The sequence below is a fragment of the Lissotriton helveticus genome, chromosome 3_1, assembly GCF_964261635.1.
Source record: "Lissotriton helveticus chromosome 3_1, aLisHel1.1, whole genome shotgun sequence".
Taxonomy (NCBI): Eukaryota; Metazoa; Chordata; class Amphibia; order Caudata; family Salamandridae; genus Lissotriton; species Lissotriton helveticus.
Window position 1 is genome coordinate 2,065,113,801 of NC_136061.1, and position 21,147 is coordinate 2,065,134,947.

General features: G+C 43.9%; 1 protein-coding gene and 1 pseudogene across 4 annotated transcripts in view; both read right to left on the reverse strand.

Moving 5' to 3' along the window:
* Nucleotides 1–21,147, reverse strand: part of AEN (apoptosis enhancing nuclease) — a 101,853-nt gene that overhangs the window by 53,572 nt on the left and 27,134 nt on the right. For all 4 annotated transcript variants that reach the window (XM_078683184.1, XM_078683185.1, XM_078683186.1 and 1 more), the window contains exons 2-3: nucleotides 19,098–19,919; nucleotides 8,250–8,450 (exon numbers count right to left, since the gene is read on the reverse strand). In XM_078683184.1, the coding sequence (XP_078539310.1) occupies nucleotides 8,250–8,450; nucleotides 19,098–19,910 (1,014 nt within the window). In that variant the 5' untranslated portion in view covers nucleotides 19,911–19,919. The remainder of the gene's footprint in view (nucleotides 1–8,249; nucleotides 8,451–19,097; nucleotides 19,920–21,147) is intronic.
* On the reverse strand, nucleotides 10,213–10,987 carry LOC144825358 (ferritin, lower subunit pseudogene; annotated as a pseudogene).

Sequence of the window (21,147 nt, forward strand, 5' to 3'; positions counted from 1 at the left end):
GATTCAGACTATCCCCCTCATCCTACTTTATCCTTGACACTTTCCCTCACTTCACTTCCCCTCCCCGTTGTGTATGTGGGCACATATACAAAAAGTTTGTTGAAACTTTGTGATGTGTTTTAACCAATGCAAGGTAATATATGCAAATTTGAAATAAACTCTTTTGCATTTAGTAATTTTGTTTCTTGAAATAATTGTATTAAATTTAAATTACTTGAACTTTGAAAGCATGGCTGACTGTGTCCCACCCTGCTTGTTGATGTAGAACATTGCTGTGGTGTTGTCTGTTTGTATCAATACCTTGTGCTTGTACAGCCTCGTTTGGAAAGCTTTCAATGCTAGGAAGATTGTCTTCAATTCTAGGTAATTGATGTGCTTGGTCGCATCTGCTGGTGTCCACAGTCCTCTCACTTTGAGTTCCTCCATGTGAGCGCCCCATCCCTTCAGGGATGTGTCTGTGATGATGGTCACTGTTGGTGTTGGGGGCGTTAGAGGTTTTCCCCATGTTATGTTCTCCATGTTCCACCATGTCATTTCCTTCTGCACTGAGTGCGTTACAACCCCTAGATCTTCCCAACGGCCTGTAGCTTGTGACCATTGCCCCTGTAGCCATTCTTGAATGGGTCTCATGTGGAGCCGTACATTTGGTACTAGGTGGATGCATGATGCCATCATGCCCATGATCTTGCTCGCAGTCCTCACTGTCCTAGCTTGCCCCTTCTGGTTGAACAGAGTTTCTTTCACTAGCGCTCTCGCCCTCTTCTCGCTGGGGACCTCCTTGCCCTGCAAGGTGTTGATCTGTGCACCCAGGAAAATCTTCACTTGTTCCGGTTCCATTGAGGATTTCTTCCAATGGATGGAGAACCACAGGTTTATTAGCGTGGTCGTCACTGTTTGTGCGTGCCGCTTGCATCTCTGGTATGAGTTTGCTTTTACTAGCCAACTCTAATATGAGTTTGCTTTTACTAGCCAGTTGTCCAGGTAAGGATATACGTGTATTCCTTTCCTTCGTAGGTGTGCTGCGACCGCTGCGAGGCACTTTGTGAAGACCTTGGTGCTGATTTTAGCCCGAAGGCTAGTGTTATGAACTGGTAGTGGTTTTCTCCGATGGTGAATCTTAGCATATGCATGTGCTTTCTGTTCATTGGGATGTGCAGGTAGGCATCCTTGAGGTCTATTGTGACCATGAAGTCCCCGATTTGCAATTGCGGGAGCACATCTTGCAGGGAGGTCATTTTGAACTTTTGCGTTCTTATGAATTTGTTCAGGAACCTTAGGTCCAGAATGGGTCTCATTGTTTCGTCTACTTTTGGTACCAGGAAGTACGTTGAGTATACACATTTGTTCCTTTCCCTGAAGGGTACTGGTTCTATGGCCTGCTTCTGCAGGAGCTCCTTTTCTTCTTCCTGAAGACGCTTTAGTTGTTTGTTTGCTAGTGGTCTTCTTTTTGGTTTTCTGCTTGTTTGCCTCCCCTCCAACTCTATGCAGTATCCGAATTGAATGATGTTGAGAATCCATTTCTCTGATGTGATTTCTCTCCATTTTTGGAGGTAAAATCTTAATCTTCCTCCCACTGGTGTTATGTGGTCGTAGGTGATTAGTTTGTGTAACACTTGATCCCTTTGTACGTGCTGTACCCTGGGATCTTTTCTGTGGGTGGGCACACGGAGTTTTTTAAAGTCACTTAGAGGCGGGCTGCTGACCCCCTCTTTTATTCTGTCCACGTCCATTTCCTCTCCCTCGAAAAGACTGGCCTCTTGGCTGGTACTGCCAGGACTGCTTATGCTGACCATGCTGAACTTGTGTGTCTGCCGGGTGCGTTTGTTGGAAAGCCTGGTGTTATGTACCTGGCTGGTTTCCACCTCTCCCGCTGGGTCTTCGTGACGGGGTGCCCCTTTTGCCACCTCTGAACTGCAATGCTCCCATGGACCTTGCCGTTTCGTTATCCTTTTTCAGTTGGCTGAGCTTCTCATCAACTGGTGCCCCAAACAAGGTTTCGCCGTTGAACGGTGTGTTCAGGATGCTGTGCTGCACCTCGGGCTTGAAACCTGAAATCCTGAGCCAGGCGTGTCTCCTCTCAGTGATGCCCATCATCACGAGAGGCAGTCTTGAGGCAAGAATTTGCCGCGTTCTTCCCCTCCTCCACCAATTTCTCGGCCTTTTGCCTGGAATCTTGGGGCAGGTCTTTCACCAACTGACCGAGCTCCTCCATGATCTAGTACATGTGCCGGTTGATCAGAGCGTTGGAATTCGCTATGCGCCAGTGGGTTGCGGCATTCCGTTCAATCCTTCTGCCCACCAGGTCCATCCTCTTGCTTTCCTTATCTGGAGGTGGCCCCGAAGTAGTGGGCACGTTTGCCCTCTTTCTTGCTGTGGCTGTGATGGAGTCTGCTGAGACCGTGCCCTGAACGTAGGGTGGGTCTTTTGACGAATATTTGAATTTTTTCTCCGTCCTGGGGGTGACCGCCTTGCATGTTTGTGGGCTCCTTGAATGCTTCCCTTCCCTGAGCTAAGACGCTGTCGAGCATGGGGAGGTACTGGCTCTTCGTTTGGGTGGGGAGCAGTGTCTCTAGAAGGAAGTCTGCTTTCTGCTTCTCTTCGTCGAGCTTGAGCCTGAATGCCGCTGCGGCAGTCTTTATCACTGAGTTGTAGGCCCCGATGTCGTACGGCGGACAGGGCCTCGAGGGATATGTGTCGATGGCCTCCTCTGGGCTTAAGGTGTCGACATCCAGATAATCCACATCCTGTGTTTCAGAGGGAGCAGACCCGGGGTCCGTCCTGCTGTCCTCTTCCTCCTCATAGTCGTAACTATAGTAGGGACTCTCTTTCTCTTCCTGGTCGATTTCCTCGACGTCGGCCGCCTGTTCCTCGGCGTCATAGTCTTCCTCCTCGACAACCTCTACAACCTGTGCCTTGGTTTTGTGGGGGATCGTGTAGACCTTCATCTTGGCGTCGAATTCCTTCTACCTCTGCAAGATCTTTCCAATTCGACCTCGCGATCCTCGGCGTTGAAGGCTCGTCGCCGAACTGGATTTCTTGTCTCTGGTCTGCCTCGAAGGTGCTTTAGGGTCCTTCTCCCTCGGCGTCGAACGATCCTTTTCGGGAACGTTTTTTGACGACTTTTGCTGTTAAACAGCCCTCGGCGCCGGGGACGTCTTCTCAGAGGATCCGGTGGGTCTGGATACAGCAGCGGGCGCCGAAGTTTTTGGCGCCGGCGCTTTCAAGGCCTTGCCCTCGTTCTTTCGAGACTCAGATTCTCTCGGGTGTTTAGGGGCCGTAGAGTCTCCTACCTTATCAGAAGTCTTGGTATTATCGGTCTCTACGACCGTGTAGCCGTCGTCCTTCCACGGAAGACATCCCCAGATCGTAAAGGGATGGAGTCGGGGCTTTGCCCTGCAGGGTGGCGTGCGCTACCCTCTGACACGCTCTCACACGAAGGGTCTTCGGGCTGAAGACGGAGTAGGCGTTGCAGTCCTTGCTCCCGTGGTCGACCGGTAGGCAAAGGTTGCAAACCGGGTGCTGGTCCTTCTGCGCATACTTGTGGTGGCAGTTACGGCAGAACTTGAAGGGCGTGTTGTCCATCTTGAGCGCTCAGGGGGCCCCCTGGTCGTGCGTTCGTCAACGGGCGTCGAAGTTCTCGTAGTTTTCTCCTCTCCTTCGTCGGCCCTTGGTTGATGAAGTCTCTTGAAGTCTTCAGAGTGGTTTTCCTTCCAATTTCTGTATTCTTCTTCCTCCAAAAATGTCTGGAGCCCAAACGGGAACGATCCAGACCCGACCGCGGAAAAAAGAATCTGAAGATGGCGCCCAAGAGTGGGAGCTTCCGCAGGAAGCATGCAGACGTCACCGGAAATACACCCAGAGAGGTGTGACGCCGACGCCCACCTGGGTTACAAAAAAAAAAAACAAAGAAAAGACTACGATTCCATACCCAACCACAAGACCGCGGAATAATGCACAGCATAGTGAATCCAGAAGGATTCACGCTGCAAAATTATAATTTACACAGGGAGCTCTTGCAATTTAGCACTGATCAGCTGTATTAAAGTGCCCAGAGTAAACTGGCTGAGTCTTATGGAGCCCAGATTGTCTCATACGCCGACGACACTCATTACCTGTGCAAAGCCCACGGATTTCGATGGAGAGTGTATTAAGAACTGTCTGGGCGCTGTCTTTGCATGGTTCCAACTAAACCAGCTGAAATGCAACTCAGACAAATTGGAGGTTCTTTTCTTTGGTTGCCCTCCGGACCCCTGCTGGAAGTCCTGGTGGCCAGCGGATATGTTTCCACCTGCCGCTGACACATGGTGGCTAAGAATCTGGGAGTGAAGTTGATAATTGCCTCACTTTGAAACCAGAGATTCTGGGCCTGGTTGGACAATGTTTTGGCATGCTTAAAATGTTAAGAAAATTCCTCCCATTCCTATCCATCGCTCATAGGAAGATCACGGTTCAAGCCCTGATAGGCTCAAAGCTGGACTATGCTAATGTGCTTTATCTGGGCCTTCCTGAGTACATCCTGTCGCGCTTGCGGGTGGTGCAGAATTCGGTGGCGCGAGCAATTTTTGGCCTTCGCCGGAGATCTCACGCCACGGGACTTCTGAAATCTCTCCACTGGTTGCCGATACGGAAACGCATCGCGTTTAAGGCCCTTCACGGCACCGGCGCCCGTTATCTTAGAAATAGGATTGGCTTCCACTATCCGGCCAGAGCCTTACGCTCAGCATCACTGTCACTGGCCACGATCCCGGCAATCAGGCGTGCTCGGATCGGGGGTCGCTCCTTTAAACATCTTGCACCCGAGCCTAGAATGCACTGCCATTGTCCTTGAGGAAGATGGAGAATCTGCTGTCATTTAGAAAAGAGCTCAAGACGTGGCTGTTTTGACAATAATTGTCAGATACTCCCTTTCCGTGCCTTGCTGGGTCTGATAGCGCCGGGACACTCTGCTTGAGTAGCTGAGCGCTCTACAAAACACCAGTTAACATAACATAACAAACCAGCAAAACATCAAAAGTACAGGAGGTAGAAGCAAAAAGACTGGGCAATCCGTGCCAAGGATGCCAGGTCTAACAAGATCATACCCAGTTTATCTCCTCTCCTAAACTGGAAGGTTCACATTATTTTTAAATATGGAATTCATGCTTAACTGTTTTGATGCCAGAGAAAAAAAGCTAACCAATGTGTTGGCCAAAGGTGGCACAGCATAGAATGCTTAACATAGCTGAATACAGGGCTACATGCCATGTTGTTAACTGGCCAGGCACCGGAGGACATCAAAGAAGATGTATTTTTATTTTATACACAGCTAGGAATAGTTTGCACTCTGTTCCTTTCAAAGATATGCAGTACTGGCTTCTTCTAGTGTTGAAGTCCAAAAAATTTATTTTATTTGCATAGGGAAAACAAGTTAGGGGTGACCTTTGATGACTGTAAAGGTTTTCAAACAGGATGAAACACTCGCATTTCTTTCACTTATATACCACAGAAAAATATAGTCTTTACCAAGAAGAAACAGAAAATCAGGAGGAAACTACTTCCATTAAAAATAATCCACACAGAGTGGCAACCTAGAAGACAATTTGTGCACAATTAAAAGACAGAAAGTGGGTATAAGGTCAGACACTAAGACAGCAACAGAAAAATACAAAGTGCTGCCTCATAGGAGAGAGAGAGCAAGGAAGATAGCATGAATAACTGACCAGACAACAGGAACGAAGGACCCATGCTTGGGATTTTACTAAATCAAGTCAATGCATTATTGGTATGATCAGCTTAAAAGGTAATCAATGGTAGGTCTCGCCTTTGGGTCCATATATTTGGTTAGCCATGCAGCACATTATTCTGGGTTGTGTCCCGGAAGCTATCTCAAGAGGAGTGAAGCCTGGAAGTGGGGACAGGGCAGTAACAAAGGACAAGCAGCAGGGAGGGTGTGGAGGTAGAGCAGGCAACTTCAATGGGAAAGTAATGATGGGGGGTGAGGAGGGGAAACAAGCAGTGACGCTGGGGGACTGAACAAGTGAGGAGAGAAAATGAGAAGCAGGGAATATTGAGGTGTGCTGAAAAAAGAAGGGCAGAGAACCTAGGCAACAACACCCTTAACAAAATGTAGATACCTGTAAATAAACTGAAGTCGTTCAGCAGTTACAAAAATCAAAATTAAAGCACAATTTTGAATAATTCCGAAGTGTATTGGAAACAAAACAAATTAAGAAACTATGGTTGATAAACAAATGAAATATTCACATAAACCAAATTTCCATACATCATTTATACGCTATATACCGTTAATGGTAAAACTGTATTTAAAGTTAAAGGCCAGTTCAACAGAAAATACACTGCATGTAAATAACATTTCAGTACCCCAGGATGCTTCAGTTGTATTAAAATAAAAAAATCACCCCTCCTCAAGTACATTAACGTTAGGTCGGTTGCAAAAGTTTGTTATTTTAAAATGCGAAACGTGGTTCTAAAAAGATGACAAACCAGTGGTCTGCATACACCCCCTTGAGGAAGACTGGTAAACTGCAGATAATATTTTTACTAATTCTCCTTTCTTTGCAAGTTTTATTACAGTGGATTACGCGCAGACGAACATAGAAAGCCACCATGGCTACACAACTAGTTTGTAGCTTTGGAGTAATTTGGATGAATACATCTTAAAAAATAGGCCACAGCAAGGACTCTTACCTCTCTCTGAATGTGCTTCAAGGAGAGAAGCATATGATTTATGGCGTATTTGTCCTGGACATGAAAAACATTTTTGATGGTCACAATCCCATGTTTGAAGCTTCCCAGGTGTTGAGCCCCCCCATGTGTGTCCGCCCTGAAAGGGAGTTTTACGACCTTCACAGTCCCTTGTCAGAAGCCTCCCAGGTATGAGCTGCATATGGGGCTGCGCTGAAATTGTGTTGTGCTTACATGTTTAATGTCCATGAAAAAGGGCTTGTTTTGTAGCCAGCCATCAGCTGTATTTGGTGCATTATTGAATGTATCTTGCATCAATGTTAAAGTACCATTTGGAAATAACCCACCCCACTGGGGCAAACATTGTTAAAGAGATCCGTAAAATCTCCTTTTAAGCAAACCCCACAACTCTTAATATAATTTTTTTACTTTGTGTTAAACCTTTTTAAGCATTGTGCGCATATTTGGACAACGTTTTCAGTGATATTTGAAAATGAAAGTAATACTGGGAAATAAGTAAATCATTCTCAAGAAGGACCGAAGTGTATGGCAAAAGCATTTTTTCTAATGTGTGTGTTTCAAATGCACTCCTAAAACTTGTGACTCGGTAACGCACGGGGGAAAAGAAAAAGAGCGAGAAAGAATATGTGTGTGTTTGTGTGTGTGCGCGTGTGTGTGTTGTGGAGTAGGGGCGCTGAGAGCTTGGAAGTTCTCAGGTGTTAAACAAGCACAGCAAACCTTTCATAAAGCCGGGGGGAAAATAAGCAGTGGCAGGCAAAAAAAAGAGAGTGGTCATAGAGTATCATAAGTCCCCGAAAGAGTAAGAGCACATGTAACTGGGCACTCCTGCATGGGAGGATACGAAAATCCAACAGGTGGGACTATTAAGCATATTCTCCAAACAAAAGAAGGCATATATAAAGGTCAGTAACAGAAACCAAAGAAAAAGATGGGAGGTGCTTTAACGCCACATTGTAGAGACTGCACATGCGCTGCCTAGGCAAGACCTAAAAATGAGTGTTCAGTCACTCCACTTAAGCATCATGGCATGGTCCAGACAACAGCCTTGAAAAAACATTTTTTAAATACCTTCCCCAGTCTGTTGTTCCTTTGTCCACAGAGCACTGGACTGTTAATTAGAATAAACAGACTAACTTTTCAGACGTCACTGCATATTTTAAACTAACCATTACCAACGACTCAGCAATATTACACGTATTATGTAGAAACAATAAAGATTAGGTACTCACCATTAAGCTCATTGATTAAAAAACAAGCAGAAGTCTCTCAAGAAAGAGTGAAGGACAAGTAAAGAAGTGAAAGGAGGAAAATACTACACCAACAGCAGAAGCCTTGCATTATCTTATCAATTGAATTGTTATTCTTCGTCTTAGGTAAATGATTAAAGTACATTATACAGCCAAATATCCCACTATATTGCCAATGACTTATGGAGTAGTGCTAAAATTTACAAGCCCATGTTCCGAAAACAGAAAGAAAAAAGATGCCAACCTATGCCTAGCACAGCAAACTCCTTTAAGAAACACCTAAAACAATTCACTAACCTGAATTTGCTTGTGGAGGAGTTGCCAGGCTAGTGTCTTCAGGGAAAGTGTAGCATTTTCAGGAAAACCAGCTTTCTTGTTCAGCAAAGAAATCTTACTGGTGTCCCTAGTCTGTTCCCACGGATGGAAGTATTGCAAAACTTGGAAATCATGATGGACTGCATGTCCTATCACAAGCTTGTCTTTCAGGATTGCTATGATCTGAAATAAATACATGAAATATTAGCTTTTGCTACAGCACTGGTATATCGAAATGCTATAAACAAATGTCACCATTATTGACCTCCGTGATAACCATTTTGATTGACTTCCTTAAATTTAAAGGACGTTGGACGAATTGATTTTCAAACTTATGATCAAAAAAAGTACAACTTCATCCCTACAGCAACAATGAGTTCAATAGGCTGGACTATGGGCAACTGACTATTTTAGCTACATACAACTCTTGCATCAGAAAATGAATAAGAAGTTTTTAAAAGGACTAATTTATAGAAATATATTGGGTCGCTGTAAATTAAGAGAGTGATTCTTAACCTGTGGTCTGGGGACCCCTGAAGGTTTGCGACTGATTGGAAAATTAAATAATATTAACAGAATAATTAAGTGTTTTTAAATATAGAAGCAACATTGAAAAATTAATTACAAGATATAATAACATGAAGGAATTTAAAACTGGAGCCTAAAAATTTACTTAGTATTCTCAGATTGATTTGTGAGGGCAGTGCAAGGGCATCAAACAGAATATAGAATGAACAATGGATGGCCTTGACTGAATTTAGAAAAGCTCCAGCCTTACTATTAAAATAAAAAAAGAAAATTGTGAATTAAATAATATATTTCTTCATTTGTGTATTTGTTTGATGAAAACTTGTTTCTGTATTTATGGTGTATTGTTTCACAACAAAAATGCTTAGGTCGGGGTTCCCGCTTTCATTAATTACTCTGTGGTGGTCACCGGAATCCAATAACGATTCAGGAGGGGTACCCAGAATACATTAATGATTAAGTGAGGGGTCCACACAAGTCAAAACGTTAAGAATCACTGAATTAGGAGTTCATTTTCCAAACAGAGGTCCCATGTGACATCTGATCGACAAGAGGGTCCCTCAAGTTCTCCAAGATGTCACTCGGAGCACTGAAGTAGAAAGTGACACTGACAGATAATCATGTACAATATTTTGTAACGTATCCCCTGCCACATCTTAAATACTCATCCACTTTTCAGCTGATCCAAGGAATCAGTTGGGAAGCCCTCTGCTAAACGCCCACTAGCCATAAAGCAAAACATTTGAAAATACTTTTAAATTGAATCCTGCCACCCTCTCCCATCAAGATATAGATACAAATAAAGTATATTGATTGATAAGAATAAATACATGGCACTCTCCCTAACACTCTCTGTACCAACCTCCCCATATGCCCGGCAGCAGTGATCAAACACTGAAAACTGAAAGCCAAACCTTTGCGGAGTACAGATCTGTGGGATTATCTTAAGTATAGCTTATAATCCGATCCTCATTCTTCAATCTCCTGCAGAAAGCTGCAGGACACCATCTGCAGGAGAGGTGTCACAAAAGCCTTGGGCTTCACTGGTCTAACTTTACAGAAGTGAAAAAACTAGTGCTGAGATTGCTCTGTCAGAGCAGTGAAACCCAAAACCTGAATGCCCAAAAGAATAATAAACAATTTGCGTTAATGCCGAGACAGAAATGCCAAATGACCTACATCAGTATGTCAGCACTTTAACAGGCATGCAAAAATGATTGTCCTTAGCACCACAGTTTTGTTACACTTTTGAATTTCAGGTCCATTAGGTCAAACAATATGACGAGCTTCTGAACTGTATGGGAAATTCATAGTTCAAAAACGAGTCACCAGGGCTTTCTGGGCAGAGCCTCTGGTCCCAGCATGGCTTCTGTGTTGCAGACCCCCAGTGGTCTGAATCCTGTGGTCCTCTACATCTCTAGAACCTTAAGAACTCCATTCTGGGAGTGGTCCCTCCTGCGGTTACAATGGACATGGCTAAGCCTAGGGTGTGCTTGTCGAAGAGGTATTCTGCCATGCCCGCCTGGCTGCTGGTGCCCAGCTTACGCAAGCTAGTGATGGGGATGCCCAGCGTCTTTATGGTGTCCACACGGTTGGTCAGGAACGGCAAGTCCAAGAAATCACACTTTTGGTGGTCATACTTATCCCCAGCCAGTCTATGCAGGTCCAGCGCCGCCTGGTTTACAGTCTTCTCCAGCTGCAGAGCCACCTCCATTGCTTCCAGCCCACTGCCCTACTCATCCCGGGCCGGCTTCTTTATGCTCTGTAAGAAGACTTGTCCACCTCGCTCGTTCTCGACTAGCTTCTCGGCCAGTTCCCGCTCGCATGCTGAGCACTCCCGGAAGAAGCGGGAGAAGTTCTGCAGGGCACGTCATCACAGTCGAAGTAGTTAGACAGGGGCAGGTACACATAGGACGCGTAGTATTCGAGGTTCGAAGAACCAAGGGTGGGTTTGCTAATTGGTCTGCACATCTCTTGACATGCTAAGTCTAGTTATGAACTTCAGATGAATTAGTACGGGGTGGTCAAAAAGGCGTTTTAATGCCCACCCACCAGGGTATTTTTATCTCTAGACCATTGGGGTCTGTAAGTATAGTTAGTCGCAATACACCAGAGCACACCGAGAGATTGATGGTGCGGATGAGGCCGGCTTCACACTCCTGGTGGAAGTTCAGTCAGACTTGTGACTCCATTTTAGGTGGCCCTACATCAGTAGAACAGTTTAACCTCCGGCTGCATAAAGGATTCCTTGATTTAGCACTTTAGGGTTCAAATTAAGTTAAGAAAGGAGGGAGGGCATCGTTCATCCCCAACCAAGATGGCCTCCTGAGAATTAGCTCCCATCTCGAGCGTGCACATTTTACTTAATGCCCTATGAGGAATAGCTGAAGTGTTCAGAGACATTGCACTGCATGCTACAATCGCATGGACTTCAGTGGGCCCTTAGATACATATGCAACATGAACTGTGGGGATAGACAGCGGATGCAGGCCAGTAGATTTAACAGTCCCGCTAAAGTGAGGCAGTAGACTGGTGTCTGTGGCGGAACACAATCTGGATTTGCATGCCAAACCAGGGGACCTGACCTCCAGTTAATCCCACCTCTTGGTAGGAGATGCAACTGCATGGTCGTCTGTGCGGCACCAGTGTTCACCCCGGATGGAAGCAGCCTTAATTTGAAAATGCGCCTACAGGGCCCAAGTGGTCGCCCACTTGTGGACCCTCATTAATCCTTGAACCTAGGCCTTATGTGCTAAAAATAAGTCCTATCAGCGCAGCGATCCATGGACAGTGAGGCTGAATCACACTTTTGGTTAGAGCAAACCTTTACAAAACTCTAATTTCATGATGATCCATTAAACATAACTGCTACAAAGCTGTATATGCATGAACGGCTGCCTCGGTTATGCTGATGATTATTGCTCCACTCTTCCTGCAATTGAGTTGTAGGTCGTCATGCGTATGTGGTGGACAACAGATTAGGCTGGATATACATACTAAGCAGTAAGCCAGTAAATGTGTGTTAAATCAGGGACATTGACCGTCAGCCATGGAGGGCAACCTCCATGGAAGAAATGCAAGATCTACTGGTTGACCTCAAAAATAGTCTCACAACAGTTGACCAAAGGATTAACAGAAGAACACTGCAAATTGATCAGACAAAAGAAAGGGGGCACCTTGATAGGCAAACAGTCGAGATAACAGAAAATGTACATTAAATCTTTAAGGGAGAGTAATTTCATCAACTATCCTACTGACTCTACATGCAAAAATCAGTTGAGACAAATAAGTCCAAGCGAAGATCTTAAAGCCTGCTAAAGGTGCAAGAATATTTACATTTTGTGGGTGATGAAAGCAATGAATTTAAGAAACCAGAGACAACTTGTGGAATCCCTACTATCAGACATTTTCGGCAGATCTACATTTTTGCAATACTTTGTCACAGGTCACTTTGCTCCAAGACCCAAAGAGATGCCCCAACACCCACAATCATTGCTAGACTTTTTAACTTCAGAGATATAGTAATGTGGCTTGCATGAGAACACAACACTATAGAACATCAGGAAGCTAAACTCTCATTATTTTCAGACTTCACAGCTGCGGTCCAAGAAGCCAGAGGCTCATTTTACATATTAAAAACAGATCCTGCAAGGAGAGCCAAACTACAGATCTTCTCGAAAAGTCATCCAATCTTCTTTACCAAAGAGATGAATCACTTAGGTTCCGCAAAATGCTTTACAGAAATGGTCTGCAGAATTCCCTCCTTTGAAGGGCACGACTATAGCAGAACTCAGCGATGTGTAAGATGTGTCCTTATATGATCCTTTGTCTCTTGAGAGATAGGTCAGTTGATTTACTTCTATGATAAGGTGTCTCTAAGCATCAGGGGCTGCCATGGTTGAGTCTGCTAAAGAATATATACCATATGTAAAGTCTTCACGAGAATTTACACAATACCTGGTTCAATTCAAGAAATTACTCCTGCATAACTATAAGCTTTAAAAATCTAACAGGTGGTTGGGGACAGCAATGCATCTTAGTGCATCCCACAAAAATATATGTATTTCAGTGGGATTTAGGAGTTTAGGCCAGCTACACGAAGTTTAAGTTTTCGGCGCGAGCAGGGGGCTTTTGAAAAATTCGGCGGGGATGGTTGACGTAGCTGAATATGTTGCAACCCAAAATGTTATAGCGAGGCAACAGTACATGAGAGGTAGGAATATAATTACTGATCGAACTTTTTTTCAACCCCAGTGGTTTTGAGTGGCATGGCATTAGGTGGGTTACCAGGAATATAAGGGGATTAATAGCACCACAAACTAAAGACTTGTATTAGCTTTTCTAGATAGACTCAAAATAGATTCATCCTTTTTACCGGAAACTCTCCTGGATCCAAGAAAGACTACAGACCTTTGCCTCCACATCGAGACAGTGCTGATAATTTTCATAAAGCTCCTACTCATGTGGAGTTGCAACGCTCATTAGAAATTCTGTCCTCTTTAACCTACAAAGCATATATTCAGATGTAGAAGGCACATTCTTGTTTGTCACTGGCTTATTTTGTGAACAACAATCCATATATATGCACCATATGCGGAGGGCACACAATTTTTCAATAATATCAACCAACTGTTACATAGGGATGGGTACCCGGCAAGTAATCTGTAGTGGTGACTGTAATTTGGCTATAGAAACTACAATTGATAGAACATGGCCACTCATCTTTGGGACATGAAAGACTGATTAGACCTCTTTTCCCCCTTCAGAAAGAATTTAATGTGTTAGATGCTTGAGGTTTAAAGAGGTTAGCAAAAAACATTTCTCCTATTGTTCTGTACATGGCAGGTATTCAAGAAAAGACTATTGGTTTCTCATTTATGAGATTGCACACTGGAAAGCATAGGTGAGCTTTGTTACTAACACATTATCTGATGATTGTCCAGCGATGGTGGAGCTGGAGGTTCTGGTTACTTAAACATGATTTTATCAGCTGCAGATTTCCCTCCAGAAACTTGTACTACTGAGTGTCTTTTTGAAGCGTTACAAAACCTGATTTTTGAATTGTTTGACAACAAAATAGTCTATTGATCTATATGCAACTATATGTGAGGCTTTCAGGGGCTATGTGAGATGGATACAACTGCTACACACTCTGGGGGTGCTGAATGATTGCCAACAGCAATTATACAGACTCGAAAACAACCTCATGTCTCTGGTAAAGCATTAGATAGATGATCCCCACCTGAGAATATTAGTGAAGATTAATCAACTGCTATTTGAGTTTACAGAGGAGCCGTTAAAAGGTATGTCACCATGGAAGATCTTTTTCCCAAATGCTTAGAATGTCACTCCAGCATTCCCCTATCCACCCACACCTTTACTGCCTTTTACGCTCAAAATGGCACTATGATTTCCTCTATGGAAAAAATCCTAAATTAGTTTGCTACCTATTGTGCAATATTGTACACATCCAAGGCTGCCATCAATTGGAAGCTTCCAAGGGGGTAAAGCACCCTCGTCAGATTGGCTTACTGAGGAATTTTATAAACAGTGTAAAGAACTGCTGGCTCCTCATCTATTACAGTTCTACGGGACACTTGGAAATGGTTGAGCTTGGTAAAAAAGCAATAATTACAGTTCTCCTTAAACCCAGTAAAGATGCCTCGAAGTGGCAGTCATATAGACCGTTTTCTTTGTGCTCAGTTTAAGATAATAAAATATGAGCTAAATCTTTGCTCAAATTAGATAACAAAATATTAGCTAGAGCTATTCCACCAGACTTGCCCCATACATGGATAAATAAGTGCCCCAAGTAGCCTGGCTTCATCCCTGGTACAGCCACATCAGATAACTTACAGACGTACGTTGTGCTGATTCAGCAGACCCACCTATATAATCAAGGCTCTTTCAGCGTTCGCCGACACCAAGAAAGACTACAACTCTTTAGAGTGGATACAATATTAGATCGCATGGGCCTAAGCAAAAACAGTCAATCTTGTTAAATTCCTATAATCATACCCCAATGGTAGAGTATGAGTTAATAACATATACCTACACCCTTTCAAGTTAGAATAGGTGTTCAAACATGCCCTCTCGCCTCTTTTTTGGTCGCCCTAGCACTGGAGCCCGTAGCGTGCAGACTCCGACAATACCATGCACAGAGACATATCTTTCCCCAACAAGATATAGGGTGCTCTCACTACAAGAATCTAGCTTCACAGATATGTGAAATGATTGCATGTGGAGGGCATACTGAACTCATGATTAACTGTGATAAAATAGAACTATTTTCATTTACTCTCTGTTCTAATAGACCCACAGTGGTTTACCCTGCAATCATAAAAATGGTAGATTTTCCTTACATTTCTTTACCTCTTCCTAAACATCCCAATGCCCCTCAATGGATTGTTTTTTAGAAATCTCAGATTTGGCAGGGGATGCAGCCCACAATCAAATGCGATAACTCAACCAGGCCACTTGAAAAAGGCAGACTGGGTGTATCAGACTTTTTTAGTTGCACAAGCCCACATTGACATACATCAGTCCAAGGTCAATTCCAGATTGCCATATACAATAGTAGAGAGAGAACAAGTAGAATTAGGCTCTCTGAAGACCATTTTATGTGTTACAGAATCGAGATCCTCTAATACAAATCATACAGTTAAGGTGCATACCGTGGATACGGTGAACCCAAGTCAAAAGTGTGGATTGATATTCTGTACTCTCCCAACACAACCCTCACAGGTAACGGTCTGCCTCCACCCTCTCTAAAACACTCAGTGATGACTATACATTTGAACAGAGAGATTAATCAACTTGGACATCTATTTCCAAATGGTATCTTTTTGTCGCTGGATGAATACAAATCACGTACTGAAATCAACTGGCTTTTCAAACACTTTAGACTTCAACCTGCAGCCATATTCAATGACACCAACAGCTGCACCACCTACATAGACACCCCAACACTTACATAAAACACCTCATGTCCAAGATATTCTTCACAGCCAACTTCCCCGCGGGTGGAACTCTTCTATACAGACCACCAGGACCCAACAACAATTTCACCAGCAACATCACAAACTTTGTCACAGTCCTCATCTATGCCAGCATCTTCATCCTCCTCAAAGATATTAACTTTCACCTAGAAGACTAAAACTACGGCTTTTCTTGAAAACTTTGAAAATCTTGGCTTCACCCACCATGTAAACGAACCCACCCACACAAATAGAATCCTATTGAACCCACAATTCTCCTCAATCAGCAACATCACAGTTGACAATCCAGCAATTATAACCTGAACAGACCACTCCCATGGCAGTTTCAGCATAACCATCCTGCACCACCACAAACCTACCACCATCAAACCAACCTACCACAGCTGGAGAAACATCACAGAAGAGGACTGGCCTTCTGACATCTTCAGGCACCTGACCATGCACAACAGCAACTTACCAAAAGACACCAAGAACCTCAACAGAAGGAGCACTACTTGTGCCAAAACTTTAGCTCCCCTCAAACGCAACCCTACGGCAGGAGCCCTTCCACAGGCAAGATGTTACACAGGGAAAATCAGGTAGACAAAAGACCCCTGTAACCAACTGGAGTGGAAATGGATCCCAAGGATAAAGACATCTTCAAATCAGTCCTATAACACTAGCACAAGCAGGAACACTAAGTGCATAGGCTTTGCGGATCACACTGACAGCACAAACAGTAGTAAAGAAATCATCATCAAGAAAGATTTCATCATGCCTCCAGCAACATCACCCCCTCGCAAGAAGCTCTCAAAATGTTTCTGTAACCAAATCACTTCAAAATACGGCAACTTTGAATCTCAACCGGACCCAGTCAGCATCCCATCACAAGCAAAGAATGAACCCTGACCTCATGGCTCCCCGTCATCACTGTTGAAACCGCTGCTATCATGAAGACCTCCACTCAGGGGAGGGGGGGCCAGAGGGGAGCATCTGACTTTTGCCTCAACCATGCCTTCACCAAAGGACAGAGAAGCAACAACACCCATCCTCAACACCTCCATCAACTCAGCCAGATTCCCGGACACCAGGAAACATGCCACCGTCATGCAAGCTCAAAAAACCATCTGCTGACCCAGCCATGCTCTTCAACACACATCCATCTCCTTCTACCATACCCCAGCCAAAGTCTTACAGAAAGGAATCAATCAAAACCTCACAGACTACCTCAGAAACCGCTAGCTCCTTGTCACCACGCAATCCGGATTCAGGCCTAACCACAGTACAGAAACAGCACTCATCGCCACCACAAAGAACATGAAGGCATAGCACACCTCATTCTCTAGGATTTCTCTGCAGCATCTGACATGGCCTTGTACCTAATCCTCATCAGGCACCTGCACAAGATTTGCTTCCAAGGACCAGGTCTCCACTGGATTTGCTCCTTCTTATTGATAGAACACAATCTGTCAGTCTAGGACTTCACTCATCGGAAGCCCGCTTACTCACCTGTGGAACACCTCAAGCTTCACTGCTCAGCCCCACCCTCTTCAATGTCTAGCGACATATACGCAGACTACATCAACATCCTGTCTGATGCCACACAACTCAGACTCTGCCTTGAAGACAAAAAACCCAATGCAAGAAAAAAGTTAACCGCCTGCATGACCAAAGTCGCTAACTGGATGAAAGACAACTTTCTCAAGCTCAACGCAGACAAAACAGAAGTAGTGATCTAAGCAAAAACAATTCGCCATGGGAATACAACTAGTGGCCAGCCAAACTCTGACCCACACCCACAAGAACATTGGAATCATTATCGATTGTAAACTGGACATGATCGTACTAGTCAAGGCTGTCACTGCATCCTGCCTCCCCAGCCCAAAGATGCAGAGGAAGATCTTCAAATGGCTCCCAAACAACACCACAAATATCTTCACTCCTACTATAGTCGCTCCGAACCACCCGGGACTCAGCAGCCAGACGCAACCTCCCACACAGAACTCACATCACACAATACTTAAGGGAGCTCCACTGGCTCCCCATACAGAAACGTGCTCATTTCAAACACCTCACACACACGTTCAAAGCACTACACAAAGTAGGCCCCACCTACCAGAAAAGTCATATCTCCTTCCACCAATCACAGAGACACCTCAACAGGACTCCTACTCGCACATATTCCACACGTACACCGATTCAGGTCAGGAGGACGGATGTTCATTACATCACTCTAAAAGCGTGGAACAACTTCTTATTAAAATTCCGCAAGAAGCTGAAGACTTGGCTTTTTAGTTAACCAACCTACCCTAGACAGGGCTAGGCACACACACCTGCTCAGTTACAAGATACACATGAGGGTAATAGTGCACTTTACAAACACACAAAGCAGGAGGGACCCCACTGCTGGTGCGGAATGTAGATGCTGCTTTCGGGACGGGGCGGAGTTAAAGCACCCGGACTGGGAATGGCATTTGGTGGCCTTGTTTAGGGGCAAGAAGGAATGTATACTCAAGATATAATCGAAATTCCTTTAGAACACTCCTCTCAACTGCACTTCAGAGATGTAGAGATCATCCATCAGAAGGCGTGTTGTTCTGCTACTATGAATGGCTAAACGGAAAGGGGCAATAACATGGTCTAAAAGATCCACTCCCAAAGAAGACCCCTGGTTGCAGGACGACGCATCCTGCTATGATGCAGCTGACCACTTCAGTCTGATTGCACCCATCTAGAATTAGCCTAAAGCCATATGGGGGCCTTTTCAGTGATATTTACAGTGACAGTTTTAGACAAATGTATGATATAATGAAGGGCTTTACACGGAGATGTTGGGACTGTAAATTTATAAACTATAATATTGATTGAAAGCTCGTTACTTATATTGGATGGAAGTGTCCCTATTTCTCATATCATAAATATAAAACCATGATAAAAACTACTTGACTAAATTCGCCCATGTGGTGATCGTAAATGTATCATATGTTGGTAATTGGAAGTCAAATTTAGGTGACGGACCTTGCTTATTGCTGTTATTTAATTTCATGCATGCATTTTTAACCACAGACAATACCTTACTTGCCTTAAAGATATGGATTTATAAATAGTGCTTGCACGAATTTCAAGATGAAAACATTAAAGTAAAAAAAAAAAAATGGACACGTACAGGTCAACATGCAGATATATTGGTACATGTCTAATACTTCAAAAAAACAACTATGAACACTTAGAAAGAAATTGAAATGTAAATGGGAAAGACCAAAAAAGTCAAATAACACGGCCTAGTTAGTAATATAAATTATTTATTACAGAGACTAAAACGTACCTCTTTCTGTGCAACTTTAAAGGGAATGGCGCCTTTCAAATGTTGCCGAGTAATGCCACTCCAGCGTGTTCTGTAGTCAAAAACTGGTAGCTCTGGCTTTATATATTTGTCATATATGACATCACCTACATAGTTTACTACACTGCATCGTGCCAGTTCACTAACTTTACCCCCTGGGCCAGTGCCAACCATCTCACAGTCAATTGCTACGCACTTTCCTGGTGACATCCAAAGTGGGCATGGAGAAGAAGGTCTGCTGGGAACTGAGCTGCTTGGTATAGAGGATCCACTATCATATTCATGTATAGATGGGCCCTGCACATCTGGTCTATTACAAGAGACAGGCAGAGAATCAGACAAAGGCTTCTTGAGTTTGTTAGGCTTCAGATGGTGCTTATCATCAAACAGATTGGATGATCTGGAAACATTAGGACGCTGACAGTTCGACTGACTGCACAAGGTATTTTGCTCCATTGTGGCAGATCTGCTGATCTTTGCTACAAGTACAGACTGAATGATTCCTACAAATTCCTTTTTTAGCTTTGGCTGGCTACTTTGTTCCAAAAGAGCTCTGCGACCCAAAACTCGTAGATGTTTTCGAGTCTTCCTTTTTTTCCTTTTTGGACTAGTACTAATATCCGGAAGTATCATGTTGGCTCCTTCATAGGATTTCTGTAATAATGAAGGGCTACAACGCCCATTCAAGCGTTTGGAAGATCCTTCCTTTTCCAACTTGCAACCCCCAGACGTCCTACGTGGCTGCAAGGTGCTGAACTCCGATGACATCTTACTGACGAAAGAATCAGATCGCATTCCAAAAACCTATAAAAGCAAAAAGATAATATGAACAGTTAAAGAACCACCTAAAACGTGCCCATACTACTGGTTTATATAGGATTGCATGACAAAATTTCAAGTGGAGGCAAAATAAGAAACTTGACAAACAGGACTTGCTTAACTTAAGATGCAGATGTGACTAAGCACTAAAATAAAATAGTTCGAGAAAACCCTAAAGGCAGTATCAGAGCTCAAGAGCATTTTCGAGATAAACTCTCTTCTACGGTGGGCAGTAGAGTGTGCAAACAATTTAAGGTCATAAAGGAAATCGTCCATTACAAAAACAAATACAAATCCCGCTTATTTATTTTATTTTATTTATTTTGAAAGTTTTATATAGCGCGAACAAGATCTTCGCAGATATCAGAGCGCTTTACAGAGGAGGGGAGCATATATACATAGATACATCAATAGTGTTAAAAGTACAGGGAGGTGATATCAAACAATCAAGTAAGACAATTTCAAAGTCGAACAAAAATGCAAAGGGTTTGAACAAGTAGTACAGATCAGTATCGAGTCTTTGAAGTTGATCCCCAGTAGTGGTTCAAGTGTATTTAGCCATGAGGATCGCTTTTACTTCTTTCTTGAAAAGTATGGTAGATGGGATGAGCCTGGTTTCAGGGGGGAGTGAGTTCCAAATCCTGGGAGCCATTCCTTAGAAAGAGCGTTTATACCTTTTTTCCCTTGCGGAATCTTTTAGGCTTTAGCAAAAGATTGTTTGTGCCTCTAGTGTTTCTGGAGCCTCCAGAAATCGTCAGCTTCTGAGCGAGGTATCTAGGTGAGCTCAGGTGGACAGCCTTGTGCGTCAAACAAGCAATTTTCAGGTGTATTCTGGCTTCAAAAAGCAGCCAGTTCAGGGATTTGAAGTCAGGGGAAATGTGTGAGTGTTTTTTTGATCCAGTGATAAGTCTCGCTGCAGCGTTTAAAGAGGCTCTTATGGGTGCCGTAGTAGCTAGGGGGAGACCGCAGAGGGCGGTGCTGCCATATTCTATTCGAGGTATGACTAGTGATTGTACAGCAGTTTGGAAGTCTTTGGCTGGCAGGAAGGGTTTAAGTTTCCTAAGGGTGTTGATTTGGTAGTTCGCTCCCTTAGTTGCTTTGTTGATGTGTTCCTGCATGCTGAGATTGGTGTCAAGTGTTATGCCCAATGATTTCGCTGAGTCCACGATGGTGGGTTGAACATTGAGTGCCGTTAGGTGTTTAAGCCACATTT